An 18,492-nucleotide genomic window follows, 5' to 3' on the forward strand; every position below is an offset into this window, starting at 1 on the left:
GATCAGTTACTGAATGAGTGTGGTATGTAGGATGCACGTGAGCAAGGACTAGAAATATCTGAAGGGACCCTAGAACCCCATTTTAGGGGGTTGAGTTTTTTGTTCTCTCGCAGCAATGGAGTTCTTAGCACTCAAAAAAGGTGAGCAGGAGTTTGCTTAAGCTAGCATCTGGAAGATGAAAGAGGATAGGGGCTGGGAGAGCTGGGGCTCCTCTGGGGAAAAGAGAAGGCTGCAAGGTGACCTGATAATGGCTTTCCAGTATCTAAAGGGAAACTACAGGAAAGAAAGAGAGGCTAGCAGCATCTGTGGTGACAGAGCAAGGGGAAGTGGTTTTAGGCTCAGAGAGTAGATTTAGGTTAGATAAGCCTTCTACAGTAAAGGGTGGTGAGGCACTGGAACAGACTGCCCTGTAATGTGGTTGATGCCCTGTCTCTGGAGACTTCAAAGGTGCAGCTGAATCAGGCTCTGGGCAACCTGGTCTTGCTGTAGTGTTTCTGTTTGTTGCAGGGGTGTTAGACTAGCAGGCCATTAGAGGTCCCTTCTAGCTCTGAGGATTGTATGATGATGACAGGACAACAGCGCTAATGGGAGATACTTTACTATTCTATCCTGTTATAGTCTTCCTTATTAAGTTGTGATAAGTAAGACTTATGAGAGTAACAGTATATGAGATTAGAAATGATGAATAGGTCTGGTTCAGGAAATAGAGAAAACATTCTTCATGTTTTTCTTCAGGACAGACCTGGGGGAAAAAAAAAAGTGCAAAACAGAACTTAGGAGAACCATGTAAATAAAAGAAACAGATGGCCTAGCTGTAAGGGAGCTTTAAGAAAAAGTGTTCCTTAGAAGGCTACCTCTAAAGATTCTTCCTTTATCTTGCTTAACAACAGTAAATAAAAACACCGCTGCAAATCAACACCAGTAGTTCTGTGTAGCAGAACTGTGTATATAGTTGCCAGAGAGCAATCTAAGCCCTGCTCAGTGATGAGGCCCCAGAGGTGTGCAAAAATGAGTTGGATGTTAGGAAGTGTTATTAGAAAAGTGAAGTTGTGGGTTAAAATTTTTGCACATGAACCAAAGTGGAAATGTAGACATTTGGGTTCCCAAGTATGTAAGAGAATATATTAGGAGGTTTTTTTTTTTTTTTTTGGGGGGGGGGGGGGGTTTTTTTTTTTTTTTTTTTTTTTTTTAAGGAGGTGATATGTTGGGGGGAGTGAAAGCAAACAAAATGCCTCTAGGTCTGTTTAACCAGCCAAGCAGCCTTTTCGTGGCAGCGACCTTGTGGTTCTCTCCTGGCTGCCTTGTCAGCAGCAAGCGAGGGGCAACGCGCCCGAGGCACAGAGGCCCCGGGTTGGCGGCGTCGCAGCAGAAAGCTGCAGGAGGATCGCAGGGCCCTTCCTCGCCGTTGCGCCTGAGCCGCGGGCTGCGGGGAGGCCTCGGCCCCCCCAGTCGGTACCGCGCGGGGCGGGGCGGGCTGCCGGCCCTGCCCCCGCCGGGCTGCTCCTCTGCCGGGGATGCTCCGGAGTCGGGGTGGATCGGCCCCTTCCCGGGCTCCTCCCGCTGCCGCGGCACCTCGGCCACGTCTGAAAGCGGCTCATTGTCTCCGCAGGGAGCTCAAATCCGCGGCGGTGCCGGGAGGCGGCGGGCAGGTACGTCCAAGCGGACGGGGGTCCGCGCCGCAGTCGGCGAGCTGCGCGTGCTTCCGGCTCCGTAGGACGGGGCTCTGTCGCTATCCGGCGGCACCTCCTTCCTGAGCGACCCGGGCGGTGGGTTTTTAAGGCGGCTCGTGCTGTGAATTAGCAGTGGTGTCCGAGGCCGGGCCCGGCCCTGTTCCCGCCTCGGGCGCGGTGCTGCTGCCGAGCGGTACCGGCGGTGCTGTGACCGTGGTGGTTTGTCGGTTTATTTATTTATTTTTAATCTGGAGAACGTGGCTGATTGAGCTGAGGGGATTAAACGGTGAAGTCAGGTGCTGTGGAGCGCGTTTTCTGTCGTTCTAGCAGATCCCTTCCCATTTTTCTAACGTGTCAAGCCTCTGTTTCTAGGTGAAAATAACATAGAGCCAAATAGTTTGTCGTTCCTTCTTAGATTTAGTGGTACTTTCACGGGGCACTGCGCAGCGCAGCTTAGCCTGCACGTCCTCAGGCTGACTTTTAGGATGCTATTGTTAACAGCGTCTGCAAAGTCCGAACGAGGTGAAATGCACTTTGTCACCACAAATGTCTCCGTGATCCCAGTTCTGTCATCCTTGAAAACAGTTAATATTCTCAACAAGGATTTCAAGAAATGACGTCTGCTCAGCTGCAGTTTTGGTTGGGAATGACTATTTCTGAGTAAAATACTAGTGGCAGAAGACACTATATTATCTTCTGCAACACTGCATGGGGAAATAGATTTTGTAGGTCTTGACGTAGTCTTTTGTTCATCAAACTATCTAATTTCAAACTGTTTTGGCTGAAAAACAAACAAAAACAAAAAAAAGATTAAACCTCAATACCTTTTTAAAAATCGTTATTATTAATATAAATGTTATGGTCATACCATGAAAACCATGGTATGTTTCATTACACTATGGAGTATTTAAACTTAAACTTCATCATTACCTGGAAGGAACTCCTGCAGTCTGATTTTCTACTAGACTGTAAAAGAAATGATGTCAGATTTCAAAATGTCTGATTATAGTACATTTATTGTGCTTTACTGTTTCTGCTGTTCTACTTTCACTGTTATGTTAAAATAATTAAGCAGGCAACCCTTTTAACTATTTAGCGAAACTATTGGAAAGGTACCAGTGGTTATAGAAGACCTCCTCTAAGCTAATCCACAGTCCACTCCCCCACCCCCTCCAGCCAATCCTCGTATTGTTGGCAATGCAATAAGCTTTTGCCCTGTGAAGATGCACCATTTCTAGTTTGGGAAAACCACTGGAAAGTGATATTGTGTCAGTAGCGTCATTTATGGCAAGAATTACTGCAATATTGTGCCCTTTTCTTGGATCTGCTTTGTAATGTTCCTGTGTTTTTCACTGTTTTGAGTGGAAAATTTGTTTCTAATGTCAGCTGATGGAAGCCATTCTGGTGGTGTGTTTCTTACACACAGTGATGCGATGTCTTACATCTGAAGTATGTAGTGAGTAAACCTGCATAAAATACAGGCTCTCCGGTGAACTTTGCTGTGCTTATCAAACCATGCACAAGCATTTTCCTATTAATTCTATAAAATGCATGTTGGCATTTACTAGTACAATCTTTTCTGCAGTCAGTACTGAAGTATGCCTTGGTGAATTGTGAGGACATAAATTATACTTATATTCAACTCTAATGATTGGTCTGTAAGTCAGCACTTAAAGTATGATGAGCATATAGGATGAAATAATTTTCAGCTAACAAAAGCCTAAGTGTATAATAAAGTGAGTATTCATTTCTCAGTGGATGAAATCCATTCTGAAAGTCTTTTAATGGTATGTTTTTGCATTTTGTGGAAGCTAAAGTAATGTATTTGTAATGCATAAAGACTTCAGCTTAAAAATGCTTCATAAATATAAACTATTTTAAAAGAAAGTATGCTGAAAATTTTCTTAGACATAATATGACTGGATAAGACTTTGGCAAAAACAGTTGAGATTCAGTTGCTCAGAACTGCTTTTGAAGAAGAAGGTACTTGTAATTTTTCATTCAGTTATTTCCAGTTCTTTGATTTATTCTAGCCCAATTTTTCAGTCTTTCTGCAACAGATTCAGACCTGTTTGTTCTGACAGTCTTCCAAGCCAGTCTTTTGCCTCGAGCTTAGTGCACTGCTCTTTCTGTCTTTATAGTAATTTTAGTAAAATATAACAGTAGGATCTGTTTTGTTTGTTTTTTAATCTAAAATTAATTTTTATTAATATATTAAGTCTCTTAGGGTTAAATTCTGTAGTGAAAGGAAGTTCACTCACTAATTATCCTGCTCTCAGACTTCCAAAGATTCATTTTCTTGATTACAACATAACTTGTCTTATGCTACAAATAAATACATGTCCCTAAAAGTGCAGGCTGAACAAACCTCCTTGGCTCAAATTATTTCATCCCTACTCCATTTTTATATTGTGTTACATCTGAAAAGTGCCCTGTTTAGATAGCAAGCTTATTGAGATGAGTACTGCTGATTTATTTATGCATTTATTACCCTTCTGATGAAAACTGGGTGGCTTTCTGCACTGGGTCTGGTCTTTCGGTGAGTGATGGCAGATGCTACTGGCTCTGCAGCTCAGCATTCTATCAGAGCTGGCTTAAATGATGAGGAAAATCATCTCTTTGCTATCTAATTTGTATAATTAGTTTAGTTTGCAAAATACATAGAAATAGGCATTCTAGAGCATACTGTGGGTTTACCTAGTCCAGGATCCTGCTTCTAGTAGTAGCCATTAACAGACAAACCTGATGAGTGAGCTTAACTCTAGACTGTGACCTGACTGCAGCTGTGTGTGCAGATGCTTTTCAGACCATGTTCTGAGCAGTTGCATCAGCTCGTGAAAAGATAATTCTGTACTGGGAATTTGTTAGAATTAGAATTTTGATTATTCTATTTTCCAGAGCTTTCTCCAAGGAAGTACTGTAGTAAAAAAGTCTTAGTTTCCCCAAAATCTGAGAACATTGTAACTATTATTAAAATAATGAATGCTTAGCAGCATCCATGTGTATGAAAGCATATATCGTGATACCGAATATTGTGATACCTCAAGTTTTTCGGAGATGTAAAAGGTGATTTGGCCAATGAGATGGCAGCTGAAGGGTCAGTAACGGTAGGAAATCTGGCTGCTCTGGTGCCTTTTCTGTTTCCACCCTTTGTTTGTTTGTTTATTTATTTATTGCATTCAAGAAGCCTGCTCTAGTAAGGCTGGTGCAACCCCAGGGAAGTGTGGCTGTGAAGCAAAGAAGGGAGAAAAGAAGCAGGAACAAGCTCCTTTGCTCTCCCAAGGGGAGTGTGGGTTCGGCAGGTTGCAGTGCTGAGCTGCAGGTAGAGGAAGAGAGGGCAGGCAAATAGAGAGGCAGCACAGAACAAGGCACAGGCCAGTTTTTCACCTGTTAGCTGACCATGTTTAAGCATGTTGTCCTTCCGTTTTTAAAGGAAGAGCTTGCCTAGTAGCACCCTCTGGTGAGTCCTGCAGGGAAATAAACAGGATCAGAAGGAGCACCCTGTAGTACAAGCTCCTGTCCCTTGTGATTAAGGTTATGATATCATGTAATCTACTTAGTAGGTTTATAAATATTCAGAGTTTTATGGGAGGGTGATCCTTCAAGGTATTCAGCAGCTTTTTGCATTTGTGAGAAGTTGTGAAAGATCTTAGTATGTTATCAAGGTGTACATTGGAGCAGTGTAAGCTTAATACAGGGTTAAAGAACTGTAAAACTGGAGGACGCTATTGCAAATATAAAAGAATATTTATATGTAAATAGAATTGTGCGTGCTTAGTTTGAGAAATTTAGAAATAAAAGACAGTGTTATTGAGAAATTCTTGAACGGAATGCGTGTGTGATCTCATGCACTGAAACACCCCGGGCAACATTGTCATAGATGCTGCATTTTGTTGTGTAATTATTCATTTATTTTTGCAGTCTGCATGTGTGTACATTGCTCAGAAACTTCCCAACTTTCACAAAAGGATAGAAGACTAATCTTAAACACTGAAAATGTGTATTTATTCAGTGCTTTACTTATATACCAGGCTTCCATGTTGTTGCGTTTAGTAGCAAAATTGTGTTCATTTAAAATAGTGTTTATATCCTGATGAGATATTCTATGATGTCATCACTAGCTGGATAGATGTGGGGAGAGCAGTGGGTGTTGTGTGCCTTGACTTTAGCAAAGCATTTGACACATCTCCTGCCACATCCCTGTTATGAAACTTGGTGTGGGATAGGTGAGTGGACAGAGAGGTGGATTGACAACTGGCTGACTGGCAGAGTCAGAGGGTTGTCGTCAGTGGTGCCGAGTCTGGTCAGAGGCCTGTAAGTAGTGGAGTTTTCAGGGGTTGGTGCTGGGTCCCATCTAGTTCAACATCTTCATCAATGACCTGGATGAAAGGATAGAGTCCATCCTCAGCAAGTTTGCTGATGATACAGTGCTGAGAGGAAGGTTTTGTTATCATTTGTTGAGACCTGGACAGACTTGAGAGTTGGGCAGGGAGGAACCTGATGAGGTTCAACAAGAGCAAGTGCAGAATCTTGCACCACGTAACTGCACGCATTGCTACAGGTTAGGCGATGACCTGATGGAGAAGGACCTGAGGGTCTTGGTGGGCAACAGGTTGGCCACAAGCCAGCAGTGTGCCCTTGTGGCCAAGAAGGCCAATGTTATCCTGGGGCGCATTAAAAAGAGCGTGGCCAGCAGGTCGAGGGAGGTGATCCTCCTCCTCTACTCTGCCCTGATGAGGCCACATTTAGATTACTGTGTCAAGTTCTGGGTGCCCCAGGTCAAAAAAACTGGGATGTCTTAGATGGAGTCCAGCAGAGGGCCATAAAGGTGATAAAGGGCCTGCAGCATCTCCTATATGAGGAAGGACTGAGTAACCTGAGTCTGTTCAGCGTGTGGAAAAGAAGATGCAGAGGGGACCTGATAAACATTTGTCAATCTCTAAAGGGATGTGGGAGGCAAATGGATGAGGCTGGGCTCTTCTCAATGGTGCATTGCTATAGGACAAGGAGTAACAGCCTAAAACTTGAGCATAGGAAGTTCTGTACTAATTTGCAAAAGAAATTCTTTACAGTAACGATGACGGAGCACTGGAACAGGTTGCCCAGAGAGGCTCTGGTGTCTACTTCTAGGTAGATATTCAAGACCCATCTGGACACCTACCTATGCAATTCATTGTATGCAACCTGCTTTAGCAGGGGGTTGGGCTAAACGATCTCTTGAGGTCCCTTTCACCCCCTGTGATTGTTGTCATACTGTAAAGAGCTGATAACTGCCTATTTCTACCATTTCATTCACTTAACCTTTCTTTTCAGCTTTCTCTACTAGCACAAAAAGACATTTATTATGTCAAATAGGTTTATATTTGTATTTACTAATCTACATGATTTGCTTTCAACAGAGTCCAGAGAGGGTTGAATAGTAAATGCTTATATATAAAATGCTCAGTGTGATCTTCACACATAAGGATCTTATTTCCTTTAAATTCAGACTACTAACATACAGTCACAGGATGGTTTGGGTTGGAAGGGACCTTTAATATCATCTAGTTCCAACCCCCTGCTATAGGCAGGGACACCTCCCTCTGGACCAGGTTACTCACAGCCCCATCCAGCCTGGCCTTGAGTGCTTCCAGGGAGGCGCATCCTCAACCTGTTCCATTGTTTCATTACCTTCACAGTCAAAAATTTCTTCCCAGTATCTAGTCTAAATCTACCCTCTTAGAGTTTATAACCATTTCCCCTCATCCTGTCACTACCTGCCTCATAAAAAATCCCTCCCCAGCTTTCCTTTAGGTACTGGAAGTCTGCTGTAAAGTCTCCTCAGAGCCTTCTCTTCCCTGCGCTCTTCTCTTAGCCTGTCCTCATAGGGGAGGTGCTCCAGCCCTCTGATCATCTTTGTGGCCCTCCTCTGGACCTGCTCCATGTCCTTGTGTTGGGGGCTCTGGAACTGGATGCAGTATTCCAGATGGGGTCTTATAAGAGCTGAGTAGAGGGATGGAATCACCTCCCTCAACCTGTTGGTCACGCTTTTCTTGATGCAACCTAGGATGTGGTTGGCCTTCTGGGCTGCAAGAGCACATTGCTGGCTCACACTGAATCTTTCATCAACTGACACTCCCAAATCCTTGTCCTCGGAGCTGCTCTCCAGCCATTCTCTGCCCAATCTGTATCCGTGCTTGAAAGTGCTCCAACCCAGATGCAGAACCTTGCACTTGGCCTTGTTGAACTTCATGAGGTTGGCATGCCCCTCCCCCCGCCCCCCCCCCCCCCCGACCTGTCAAGGTCCCTCTGGATGACATCCCTTTCCTCTAGTTGCACCACTAAGCTTTGGTGTTGTCTGCATTCTGGCTGCTTTCAAGTGAAATCTGCAAAAGTAAGAGCATAAAGGGTTAAGTCCAAAAATCTCTAGTGAAAGGTTGTAAGGAATGCTTAACTCGTAAGTCGGTAGTTCCTTAAATCCCATCTCCATGTAGTCACTCACAGGGCACTGTATCACAGAATTGTAGGGGTTGGAAGGGACCTCTAGAGATCATCGAGACCAACCTCCCTGCCAAAGCAGGTTCCCTAAACCAGGTCGCACAGGTAGGCGTCCAGGTGAGACTTGAACATCTCCAGAGAAGGAGACTCCACCACCCCCCTGGGCAGCCTGTTCCAGTGCTCCGTCACCTCACCTAAAGAAGTTCTTGTGCACATTCGTGCAAAACTTCTTATGCTGCATCTTGTGTCCGTCTCCCCTTGTCCTGTCTCCACGTACCACTGAAAAGAGCCTGGCCTCACCACTATGGGCCCCACACCTCAGATATTTATAAACCTGGGTCAGGTCCTCTCTCAGTCTTCTTTTCTCAAGGCTGAACAGACCCAGTTCACTCAACCTTTCTCCATAGCAGAGATGCTCCATGCCCCTCACCATCTTTGTTGCCCTCCGCTGGACTCTTTCCAAGAGATCCCTGTCTTTTTGGTACTGCGGAGCCCCGGACTGGATGCAGTGCTCCAGATGAGGCCTCACCAGGGCAGAGCAGAGGGGGAGGATCACCTCCTCAACCTGCTGGCCACGCTCTTTTTAATGCACGCCAGGATGCCATTGGCCTTTTGGCCACAAGGGCACACTGCTGGCTCATGGCCGACCTGTTGTCCACCAGGACACCCAGGTCCCTCTCTGCAGAGCTCCTCTCCAGCAGCTCATCCCCCATCTTGTACTGGTGCATGCAATTATTCCTCCTAGATGTAAGACTTGCTTTTGTTGAACCTCATCCGGTCTTTTTCTGCCCAGCTCTCCAGCCCATCCAGGTCTTGCTGAATGGCAGCACGGCCTTCAGGTGTGTCAGCCAATCCTCCCAACTTCGTATCATCAGCAAACTTACTGAGGGTGGCCACCATCCCCTCATCGAGGTCATTGATGAAGATGTTGAACAAGACTGGACCCAGCACCGACCCCTGAGGATCACCACTGGTTACAGGCCTCCAACCGGACTCTGCACCGCCAATGATGAGCCTCTGCGCTCTGCCAGTCAGCCAGTTCTCAACCCATCTCACTGTCCGCTCATCTATCCCACACTTCCTCAGCTTTGTTATAAGGATGTTGTGGGAGACAGTATCAAATGCCTTTCTAAAATCAAGGTAGACTACATCCACTGCTCTTCCCCCATCCACCCAGCATGTGACAACATCATAGAAGGCCACCACACTGGTTGAGCACAACCTCTCCTTGGTGAACCCGTGCTGACTACTCCTGATCACCTCCTTTTCTCCCAGTTGTCTGGAGATGGCATCCAGCACAGCTGTTCCATCACCTTTCCAGGGACAGAGGTGAGGCTGACAGGCCTATAATTACCTGGGTCTTCCTTCTTGTCCTTTTTGAAGGCTAGAGTGATGTTGGCTCTCCTCCAGTCTTCAGAGACCTCACCCATTATCCAAGACCTCTCAAAGATGATGGAGAGAGGTTCGGCAGTGACCTCTGCCAGCTCCCTCAGCACACTGTAGCCCAAGTGCATGCATCAACTGCTTGTTCCGTATAACATTATGGCCAGAAGCTGCTTCAAATTGCAAGCTTTCACCCTTCTGTAGTTTTGAAAAATGGAGAGTTGTGCTTAACGATCAGCTGGTGCAGCAGCCTACTGTCACCACAGGGTGCAGTGCTCAGTCATTGATAAGATAGTTTTGATTTCATTAGCCACAGTTGTTAATGTTGCCGCTTACTCCTTTCAAAGGATGGAAACCCTTGTAATTTTAGACAAAGACTGAAATACATTGGAGTGATTAGGATTTTTTTTCCATTGGCAGTATTTGCCAGATTCCAAGTAGAGAGCATTCTGTATTTTGAGCAGTTGAGCAGCTTCAAGATTTCTTTCAGCATGAAGCTTTTGCTCCAAATTTATTTCTACTGTGCTTGCTGTAATGCATTTATTTGTTTCCAACACCTGTCCATCCGCAGATGCTCTCCTCCCTGAATGATGGAACCAAGGAGTGCCAAATACATATGCGTATTTAAAGAAGGGTCTTACTAATGCTAGAGTTTGTACTGTGCGTTATTGTTATTATGCCATAGTATCAACTGCTCACTGTTGTTTTCCCTCTCTTTTTCAGCTTTTTTAATTGCCTGGTGAGAATGGCAAGGATTCGGATTTCTAGCACAATCATTACGCTTCTTGTTATGGTCCAGACTGGATTCCTACTCTTCATGTATGCTCGCTACAATAGCTTCACTCCTCATTCAGAAGAGAAATCGTCTCGAGTCCACATCCTCATCCTCTCCTCCTGGAGGTCGGGATCTTCTTTTGTCGGCCAGCTTTTCAGCCAGCACCCCAGTGTCTTCTACCTGATGGAGCCTGCATGGCATGTATGGGTTACAATGTACCAGAACAGTGCCAAAGTCTTGCACATGGCGGTGCGGGACCTGGTCAGGTCAGTCTTTCTCTGTGATATGTCTGTTTTTGATGCCTATATGCCTTGGAAAAGAAACTTATCTGACCTTTTCCAGTGGGCAGTGAGTCGGGCTCTGTGTTCAGCTCCCGCTTGTGACTCCTTTCAGCGTACTGACATAACCAGTGAAATGGCATGCAAAACTCTTTGTGGACGGTACCCATTCAGCAAGGTGGAAGAAGCCTGTAAAACTTACAGCCACGTTGTCATCAAGGAGGTTCGCTTCTTTGACCTGAAGGTCCTCTACCCACTTCTCACCGATCCATCCCTGAATCTCAAAATAATCCACTTGGTCCGTGATCCCAGGGCGGTTGTAAAGTCACGAGAACAATCAGTCAAAGCATTAGCCCGTGACAATGGAATTGTTCTGAGTACCAATGGCACTAAAGTGGAAGACAGCAAATATAAAGTAATGCAAGAGATTTGTAGAAGTCATGTTCAGATTTATGAAACAGCAACTCTAAAACCACCTAGCTTCCTTAAAGATCGCTATCTAATGATTCGTTTTGAAGATCTGGTAAGAGACCCATTGTCAGAAATTTCAGAAATGTATAAATTTGCAGATCTTAGTTTGACCCCCACACTTAAAAGCTGGGTCTATAACATCACACATGGACAGGGATCAGGAAAAAAAAAAGAAGCCTTCAAAATCACATCTCGAGATGCAGTTAATGTTTCCCAGGCCTGGAGAAATGTTCTTTCATTCCAGAAAATTAAAAAAATACAGGACGTTTGCAAAGGCGCTATAAACATGCTGGGCTATCAGCTAGTGGATTCAGAAAAAGAACAAAGAGATCTGTCACTGGATTTAGTGTTGCCAAGAAGACAAAATCAATTCAGTTGGTCATCGTTCAACCCAAAGAACTAAGCCATTACTTTGAGAGATTAGGGAGGGGAAAAAGGGAGAGTGTATCTATCTGTTTTGCAGTGTATAGGTAGTTTGAAAATCCTTGGCTAATGACTTTAATTATTTTCCTGCCTGCTGGTTCACAAAATAAAGCTTTTTTTTTTCCCCCCCAAACTTCTTACACCACAAAACAAATAAACAAAAAAAAATTGTGAAAAATTCAGCAAGATACTTGTGAGATTGTAAATTTGCAACTGTTTGTGCTGTTTTGAGTGTTGTTTTTAAAATATAAATTCTTTCGATAAAAGACATCTTTGTTCATTGATAATAGTTTTGTTCCAGTTTCATACTTAAAATATTCATTGTTTTTGATTCATATAAAGGGATCAAAATACAAACTAATTTGCCTTTTCTTTTTTCCCCCCTAAGAAATACTTGTCTTTTTTCTTTTGCTTTAAAATTGTTATGCAGTTGTGTATTTTTTTAGGCTTCTTTAAATTTCAACAGCTGGAATAACTGCAGTGGTTCCGTTGTAAAAGGCTCAAGGTTATCTTATTGATAGTTTTCTTGGAGTTTTGCAGTGGCAGATTTTGCAGTCAAATAGTTAAACAGAGATGTTGGCAAAGTGCAAAAAGCTTGGGATGCAAAAAACGAGGCGAGAAATCTTTGTTGGAGTTGCTGTGGAAATAGCATGTTAATGCTGTCCCAATTGTGTTTCAGTATTGCAACACAGTAGGCACATGTTTGATTCCTGTGAGAAACACTCGAAGTCAAAAATTTCAGTTGGACAAGGATCTTAGCGATAGCGATAGTGATAGTTTATTCACTATTTCAGTAACGGCCGCACGCCACCTATTGGCAACGGAGCGATTGCGCACCGGTCAGCGAAATTGATTCCGTTCGGTGCCCTAATTCGACGCGGGGAAATCTCTCCTGGCGCTCGCTCGTTGGTTGAGCGTCTTAGACTCACAATTTCCCGACGCTGTTGCTATGATACAGTTCTATATAAGGTTTGTTACCAGTCTGTTTCTTTGGTATGTTTTGTACTCTCCCATGGAAATAGGAGGGCAATACAAGTTTCTTAAAGAGCCCAGGCTAAAAGGGCAGGGTGGAGGAACAGAGTTGGGATCAGAGTTTTTTCCTTTCAAATACCAGAGCTGAATCGTACTCCCAAAGGAAAAAGGAGGGAGGAGGACAGCTGTGGAGGTGGAGAGCAGTGGAGCTGGGGAGCAGTTGGCACGAAGCCTCAGGGCGGATGGGCCGCGTCCGTTGGAGGGTCGCTGCACGGGAGGGTCGTGCGGAGCTTAGCTTTGCGACAACGGCGCCGCGACCGACTCTAACCGCTGGGATGAGGATCGTGCGGGCTCTAGGCGGGCCGGGAGAAAGACCGCGTACCACTAGCACGACGGCAAAACCGAGGGGATTACCGAGGGTACCCTGAGCCGCGGCCCCGTCTCGGGTACCCCACGACTCCGCGGGGAGGCAGCAGCACGGCGGTGGGAGGAGTGTGGTCCGGTCGGGGGCGGGCTGCGATCGGCAGCTCCCGGTGGGAGAGGCGGGCGGGGGTCGCGCCCTGTGAGCCTTCCCGCTGAAGGAGGCTCTGCGAGGTGCCGCTTTCGGGCTTTTTTAAAGGAGAACGAGCGCGGCGAGGTGTAGCGTTTCCCGCGGCGGCGCCAGGAGGGGCCGTGGCTCCCTGCTGGTGTTCGGCGGCGTTCCGCGCGGTCCTCGCTCCGCTCTTCACCACGTACACCGAGAGCACGTGCGCGGTGCCCGGGAGCTGTGCGGTGGCGGCAGCCTAGGATGCTTTCCTGTGGTGGTGGCAACGAGTGACCGAGTGACCGGGATCATCACCGCGGTGCCACGAATCTGGTCCATCAGCAGCGGCAGCCCCAGGGGGTTCTCGTGGCCGCCCGGAGGCGGCAGAACGGGGGCGCGGCCGCAGAACGCAGCCGGCTGGAAGCGGGCGGGGAGCCGCGCCGGGGCCTCTGCTGTCACCCGATGCCGTCTCTGGTGCCCGGAGACCAGGTTTGCAGTGGCATACGTGCCTCGGAGTACTGGAGGGGGACCTGCGAGGACATAGGCAAATGACCGCTTCGCAGGTTCCTGGTTAGCTAGAGTCAGAGCAACCCCAGGGAATCGCCAAAAGAGCTAGTAGGAGGGAAGACCAGAGGAGGATTGTAGAGCCTCCTCCCATGAGTCACAGCCTGAAGCACTGATTGAGCAGCTGGGGAAAAGACCCGGTCAGCCCTGGGAGCACAGGTGAAGGCAGTTCAGCTGTGGGGCCAGAAGGGACGGAGCCTGGCTGCAGCTCTTAGACCTCATTTAAGGGCTGACTGCCACGGGGGAAGGAGCTCTGGTTGGAGATGTCTCCTTGGCGAAGCTTTCTCTTGTGAACCTGGAATCCTCTGATAAGGTGAGCAATCTTCCTTGCTTCCTTTATGGTGCCTTTCTATTGTACTGGTCCTTCTGTCGTCACATCTCTGTTGTAATGCATTTCCTATTGCATTGATCTGTCCAGTTGCTACACCTAGTAATCACAGGAGCTAGGTGTATACACACTTCGTCAGAACTTTCCTAGAGCTTCTCCTATTGTGGTTCCCTCGGGACCTTTACTGAAGCAGGAACTGTCAGAGAGAAATCCAGGAAAGAGCAATGTTTCTAGAAAATCCTGTTGAAGAAAGGCTACTAGCCTCACACAGGTTAGGGAAAACTGCTGATAATAGTTGTGTGTTCTCTCTTCCAGGGGTGGGGCTGCAGGCTAAGGTATCCCTTCATCTGTGTGGATGTCACTGGCAACATTTGGCTTAGATTTGTACGTCTTTTGTCTCACTCTGTGGGAAAGAGAAGAAGGAGGAATCCTGTCACTTTTGGCAGGAACTACTGTGGTTGAAGGTGAAAAGACCGAGAAGAAGTAAAGCAGGTGAGGTCTGAAATGAAGCTGCTGGAAGATTTTTCTAGCTGCAGACAAGGTGAATCCTATCCCTGTGAGTGAGGAAAGGTACCTCTAAGCAGTCATCAGTTGTCCAGGTCACCAGCATGTACCAGAAGGGAACAGAACCAGGTCCTAAACTGGCCAAAGGGATATTCCATACCATGTGGCATCATGCTGAGCAATAAAACTGGGGGAGTTGGCCAAGGGGAGAGACTACTGCTTGGGGACTGTCTGGGCATCAGTCAGGAGGTAATGTGTATCACTTGCTTTGTATAGCCTTTTACTGTTGTTTTTATTTTTTCTTCCCTTGCTGTCCTATAAAACTGTTCTAAACTCACAAGTGCTGCTTTTTTTTTTTTTTTTCTTTTTTCTTTCTAATTCTCTCCCCCAGCCCACTGAAGAGGAAGGGGAAGTGAGTAGTGATTCTGAGGGCTGGAGCACCTCTGCTGTGAAGAAAGGGAACTGGGCTTGTTTAGCTTGGAGAAGAGAAGGCTGCGGGGAGACCTCATTGTGGACTTCCAGTACTTGAAGGGAGTGAATAAACAGGAGGGGGAATGGCTGTTTATGAGGGTGATAGGGCAAGGGGGTATGGTCAAACTGAGACAGGAAAGTTTAGGTTAGATTTTAGGAGGATGTTTTTCCCTCAGAGGGTGGTGAGGCACTGGCACAGGTTGCCCAAGGAGGCTGTGGATGCCCCATCCCTGCAGGCATTCAAGGCCAGGCTGGATGTGGCTCTGGGCAGCCTGGGCTGCTGGTTGGCGACCTGCACACAGCAGGGGGATTGAAGCTAGATGAGCAGGTCCTTTTCAACCCAGGCTATTCTATGATGACTCTATATCTGAGTAGGAGTCCCTTTCTTTTCTCATTTGTCCAGGGATTTGGAGAAGTGAGGACATGAAATGAGTGGTGTGGTTATTCATCATAAGGTTGGGCACATTTACAGGAGAGTAACGAAAAAATCTTTCTCCAGTGTTGTAACTGAAACATTTGCAAGTGAAATATATGCTTTGCACTGTTACCACTTTATTTGGCCTGTGGGCTTCTGCTTCTTCCTGTCTAAGGAGCACGTGCTCTGCCCATAACAGACAAAACAAACAAAAAAACACAATCACAACCTGCAACTCCTGAAAATAGCACTCTCTCCCATTAACTGTAGTCCTATTCCTTGGCTAATTTATGTTCCGTGATGCAGTAGTAGAGAATCCACTCTGAAGGCTTACAATTTTACTCACTCTTCTCTCCAGCAGCAGCATCTGCCATGTAACCCTCATGTATAAGAGTTGCTGTGTATTTGATTGTTTAGTTAATTTGTTCTCTAGCTGTGTTTCTGAAGGCCCACACTACTTGTGGGGATAGTTTCAAGTGTTTCACAATAACAACTAATAGGATAAATAGGTAATGTTTCACTGTTTCTCTCTTACTGCATATAGCTTGTAAGATGAGCATGTCTCCATTATGTTTTATTTAGCTGAAGGGAAGTTGGAAGCTGAGCAGCAGAACGAACCTGAGAATTCTAATTACTTCTCTTTCATTCAAAAACTAAATTAAATGCTCATTTTCTGTTTTCAGTCCCAGTGGTGTTGCTATTAACAGAGGAAGGCGTATCAAATCTGTTTGGATTATGAGCACACAAGGACCAAGTAGTGAAGGCAGCAAAGACTCCCTAATAACTAAGAAAAAAAAAAAACCTAAAACATTTTGGGTAGCAGTATTTGTCAAAAAAGTCCTTTATCTGACCTATTTTTGGATTCTTTCCTGTTGAAACATCCTTGTTGTTGACTGAATCAAGTCAGAGAGGTTACAGAGATTCTCTGTGGTATTTCAGAGATCATGTAAAAGGCTGTTTGCAGTGTCTGATACACAGACTCAGATGTGAAAGATCCAAATAACTTATTACAAGTTTTCACATCACTTACATACATTCTTAAGTTTCATTTCGTAGCTTTCCCATCTGCTCTTACAGCTCTCCCATCCACTTTTACATGTCAACAGAGTATTCCGCAAATCCTCCGTAACTGTGCACTGATCTGATCAGAGCCATGAGCCATTTCTATTGCTTTTTCTCCTCTTCTAGAGGTATCCTTGCTTCTCATGCTGTTTATCTTGCTTCACAGCTGCTGCTTTGAATAGTCTTCCTGGTATTCCCACAGCTGTTAAACAGATTCAGCATCTGACTTTTTACTCCTCCCTAAATGAATTTAAGTGGCTGTTTATGATGTTGAAGTTCTTCAATCCTAGATATATGACATTATAAAAATTCATGCTTTTATCCAATCAAACAATGCACCAGAAGACTGCAAAACCCTCAGTAACTACTGCTGAACAAATGCTTTGAATCTACTACTGCTACACTTGCCTTGAATCCCTGTTTGCAAGAGATAATGCACTGGCAGTATCTCTTGCAAACTATACTGCTAGTATAACGTCAAGACAGTTATGAAGATCAGTTGGGATGACGCTGGTAAAGGGGTGCACAGAGCAGACAGTAGCTGAGGCTGAAGGAAAACTTGATTCCTGATAGCACTTTCGCTGCTGAGAAATAAAAGCACAGACTCTGAGGTAAATTCAGTAATGTGGAATACCCTAGGCTGACAATTAGTTTGTTCTTCAGTGTCAACTTCTGTCATGATTTATTACGTACAAGAAATTGTAGATTTTGTCAGAAGCTGTTTCAGTGTCTAGCTGTTATCGTTATCTGGGACTGGCTGCTGCTTGACATGCTGTCAACCTGTTGATAAGGTGTGCATTTCTTTCTCTTTCAATACTGAAAGTGGCATACCATTCTTTTTCTTCTGCTATGTAAAACTCCCGTTGTCGTCTTTGTAGTTTTGAGTTGTGTTCTCAAGCAGAATGTACAGCTGGATCTAGAACAGTTGCCAAAGAGGTATCTGCAGGCAAATGGTGCTGGATTTCCCAGGCGGAGGTCATAAAGTTCTTCACCTCCTTGCAAAGTGTTCTCATATTATTCTTACATAGCTTTGTATGTTACTGCTGTTCTGAGACTTTTTTGACAAATCCATTCTCTGTTTCCCAAAGGTGATGCTGAGAAACACGCCTCATGATGACTTATGCATACCTCACATTTCATATTAATTCTTCCTTTGGGTCAAAACTAGACCGAATACTTGAAACCATGCCTGGAAATCGCACTGTTATAAAAACAGTTCAGCTGTGGTGGCCGTGGTCAGAACACCCTGTGGCAGATCCTGGCAGTGATTGTGAATGAAAGAACTGACAACAAATTGCTTGATATCAAAACCATTCTGGTGGGTATCTACAAGCCTTGGGTGATGCGGATGGAATCTCAGAGTGGTGTGGCCAGGTACTGAAGCTGTTACTACGTTTTTTTCGTGAAGTTGTATGACTGTTTTGAATTGCTCTGTTAATAATTTCAAGCCATCCTTAGCTTCACTGCATGCATCTGTCCAACTGATACCAGCTTTTTCATCACCTCAGATGCTGGAAAAAAACAAACAAACAGGAAAACAACATCAATTTGATGATTACTTACTTATTTACAGATATTCATAAGCACTTAGCACAGCTCTTCTGGGGGTGGAGAAGGTTTCCTTGGTCTTTTTTTAATTTACGCTTTTTTATCACCCCTCTCATCCTCCATCTAACTTAAAGGTTTTTCTCTGCAAAGAAGAGAAAGCACGGAGCGCCAGGGACTGTGGTGCAGCTCCGCGTCGAACCGGTCAGCGAAGTTGTTTCCGCGGTCTCTGATGCCCCCTTGTGGCTAACCGGTGGAATGGCGGCCGTGTATGTTTGCTGCCGCAGACAGCAGGACGCATGCGCCCAGGCACGTGTAAGTGGTGTTCGTACTTAATCGTCGCTCTGCGCAACGAATCTGCCAAGTTTTGTTATGCTTAGTTCTCCAGTCAATAGTGCACATGCGCCAGAAAGCTTATAAATAGCATCGATTTCTAAGAAGCCTTGAGATGCGAGCAAGCAGTTAATTCTTGGACCACCGGCTCAGCGATACTTTTCTCTCTTCCAAACCTGGATGATCTTTATCTAATTTCTCGGGCGGTTTTACGCCCAAGACCGTCTCGGTAATAGACTACTGGAGCTCCAGGAGAGCTTGAGTGCGCGGCGGCGGGCGCATGCGTAGTGCGGCGCGG

The 18,492-nt window shown here is 45.5% G+C and overlaps 1 protein-coding gene and 1 long non-coding RNA gene across 3 annotated transcripts; both read left to right on the forward strand.

Moving 5' to 3' along the window:
• The first annotated feature begins 1,565 nt into the window (after positions 1 to 1,565).
• Positions 1,566 to 11,745, forward strand: LOC122161995 (carbohydrate sulfotransferase 6-like). Of its 2 annotated transcripts, none has more exons than XM_042821813.1 (2): positions 1,566 to 1,649; positions 10,254 to 11,745. In XM_042821813.1, exon 2 carries the CDS (start codon positions 10,276 to 10,278, stop codon positions 11,455 to 11,457), a length of 1,182 nt encoding a protein of 393 aa, XP_042677747.1. In that variant the 5' UTR covers positions 1,566 to 1,649; positions 10,254 to 10,275; the 3' UTR covers positions 11,458 to 11,745. The 2 variants fall into 2 exon arrangements, with proteins under 2 accessions (XP_042677747.1, XP_042677748.1); XM_042821814.1 differs by lacking the exon at positions 1,566 to 1,649 and adding an exon at positions 9,460 to 9,476.
• Positions 11,746 to 13,730: 1,985 nt separating this feature from the next.
• On the forward strand, positions 13,731 to 17,672 carry LOC122162010. The gene is made up of 3 exons (XR_006169381.1): positions 13,731 to 13,849; positions 14,180 to 14,356; positions 17,405 to 17,672. It is a non-coding gene; the product is annotated as an uncharacterized LOC122162010 (long non-coding RNA).
• Positions 17,673 to 18,492: the final 820 nt, after the last annotated feature.

The sequence above is a fragment of the Centrocercus urophasianus genome, unplaced genomic scaffold, assembly GCF_019232065.1.
Source record: "Centrocercus urophasianus isolate 14NV4802_14NV808 unplaced genomic scaffold, USGS_Curo_1.0 seq_2, whole genome shotgun sequence".
NCBI lineage: Eukaryota > Metazoa > Chordata > Aves > Galliformes > Phasianidae > Centrocercus > Centrocercus urophasianus.

Bases quoted from the DNA above. Each gene is read 5' to 3' on its own strand.
- LOC122161995 (XM_042821813.1), top strand. From the start codon at position 10,276: ATGGCAAGGATTCGGATTTCTAGCACAATCATTACGCTTCTTGTTATG.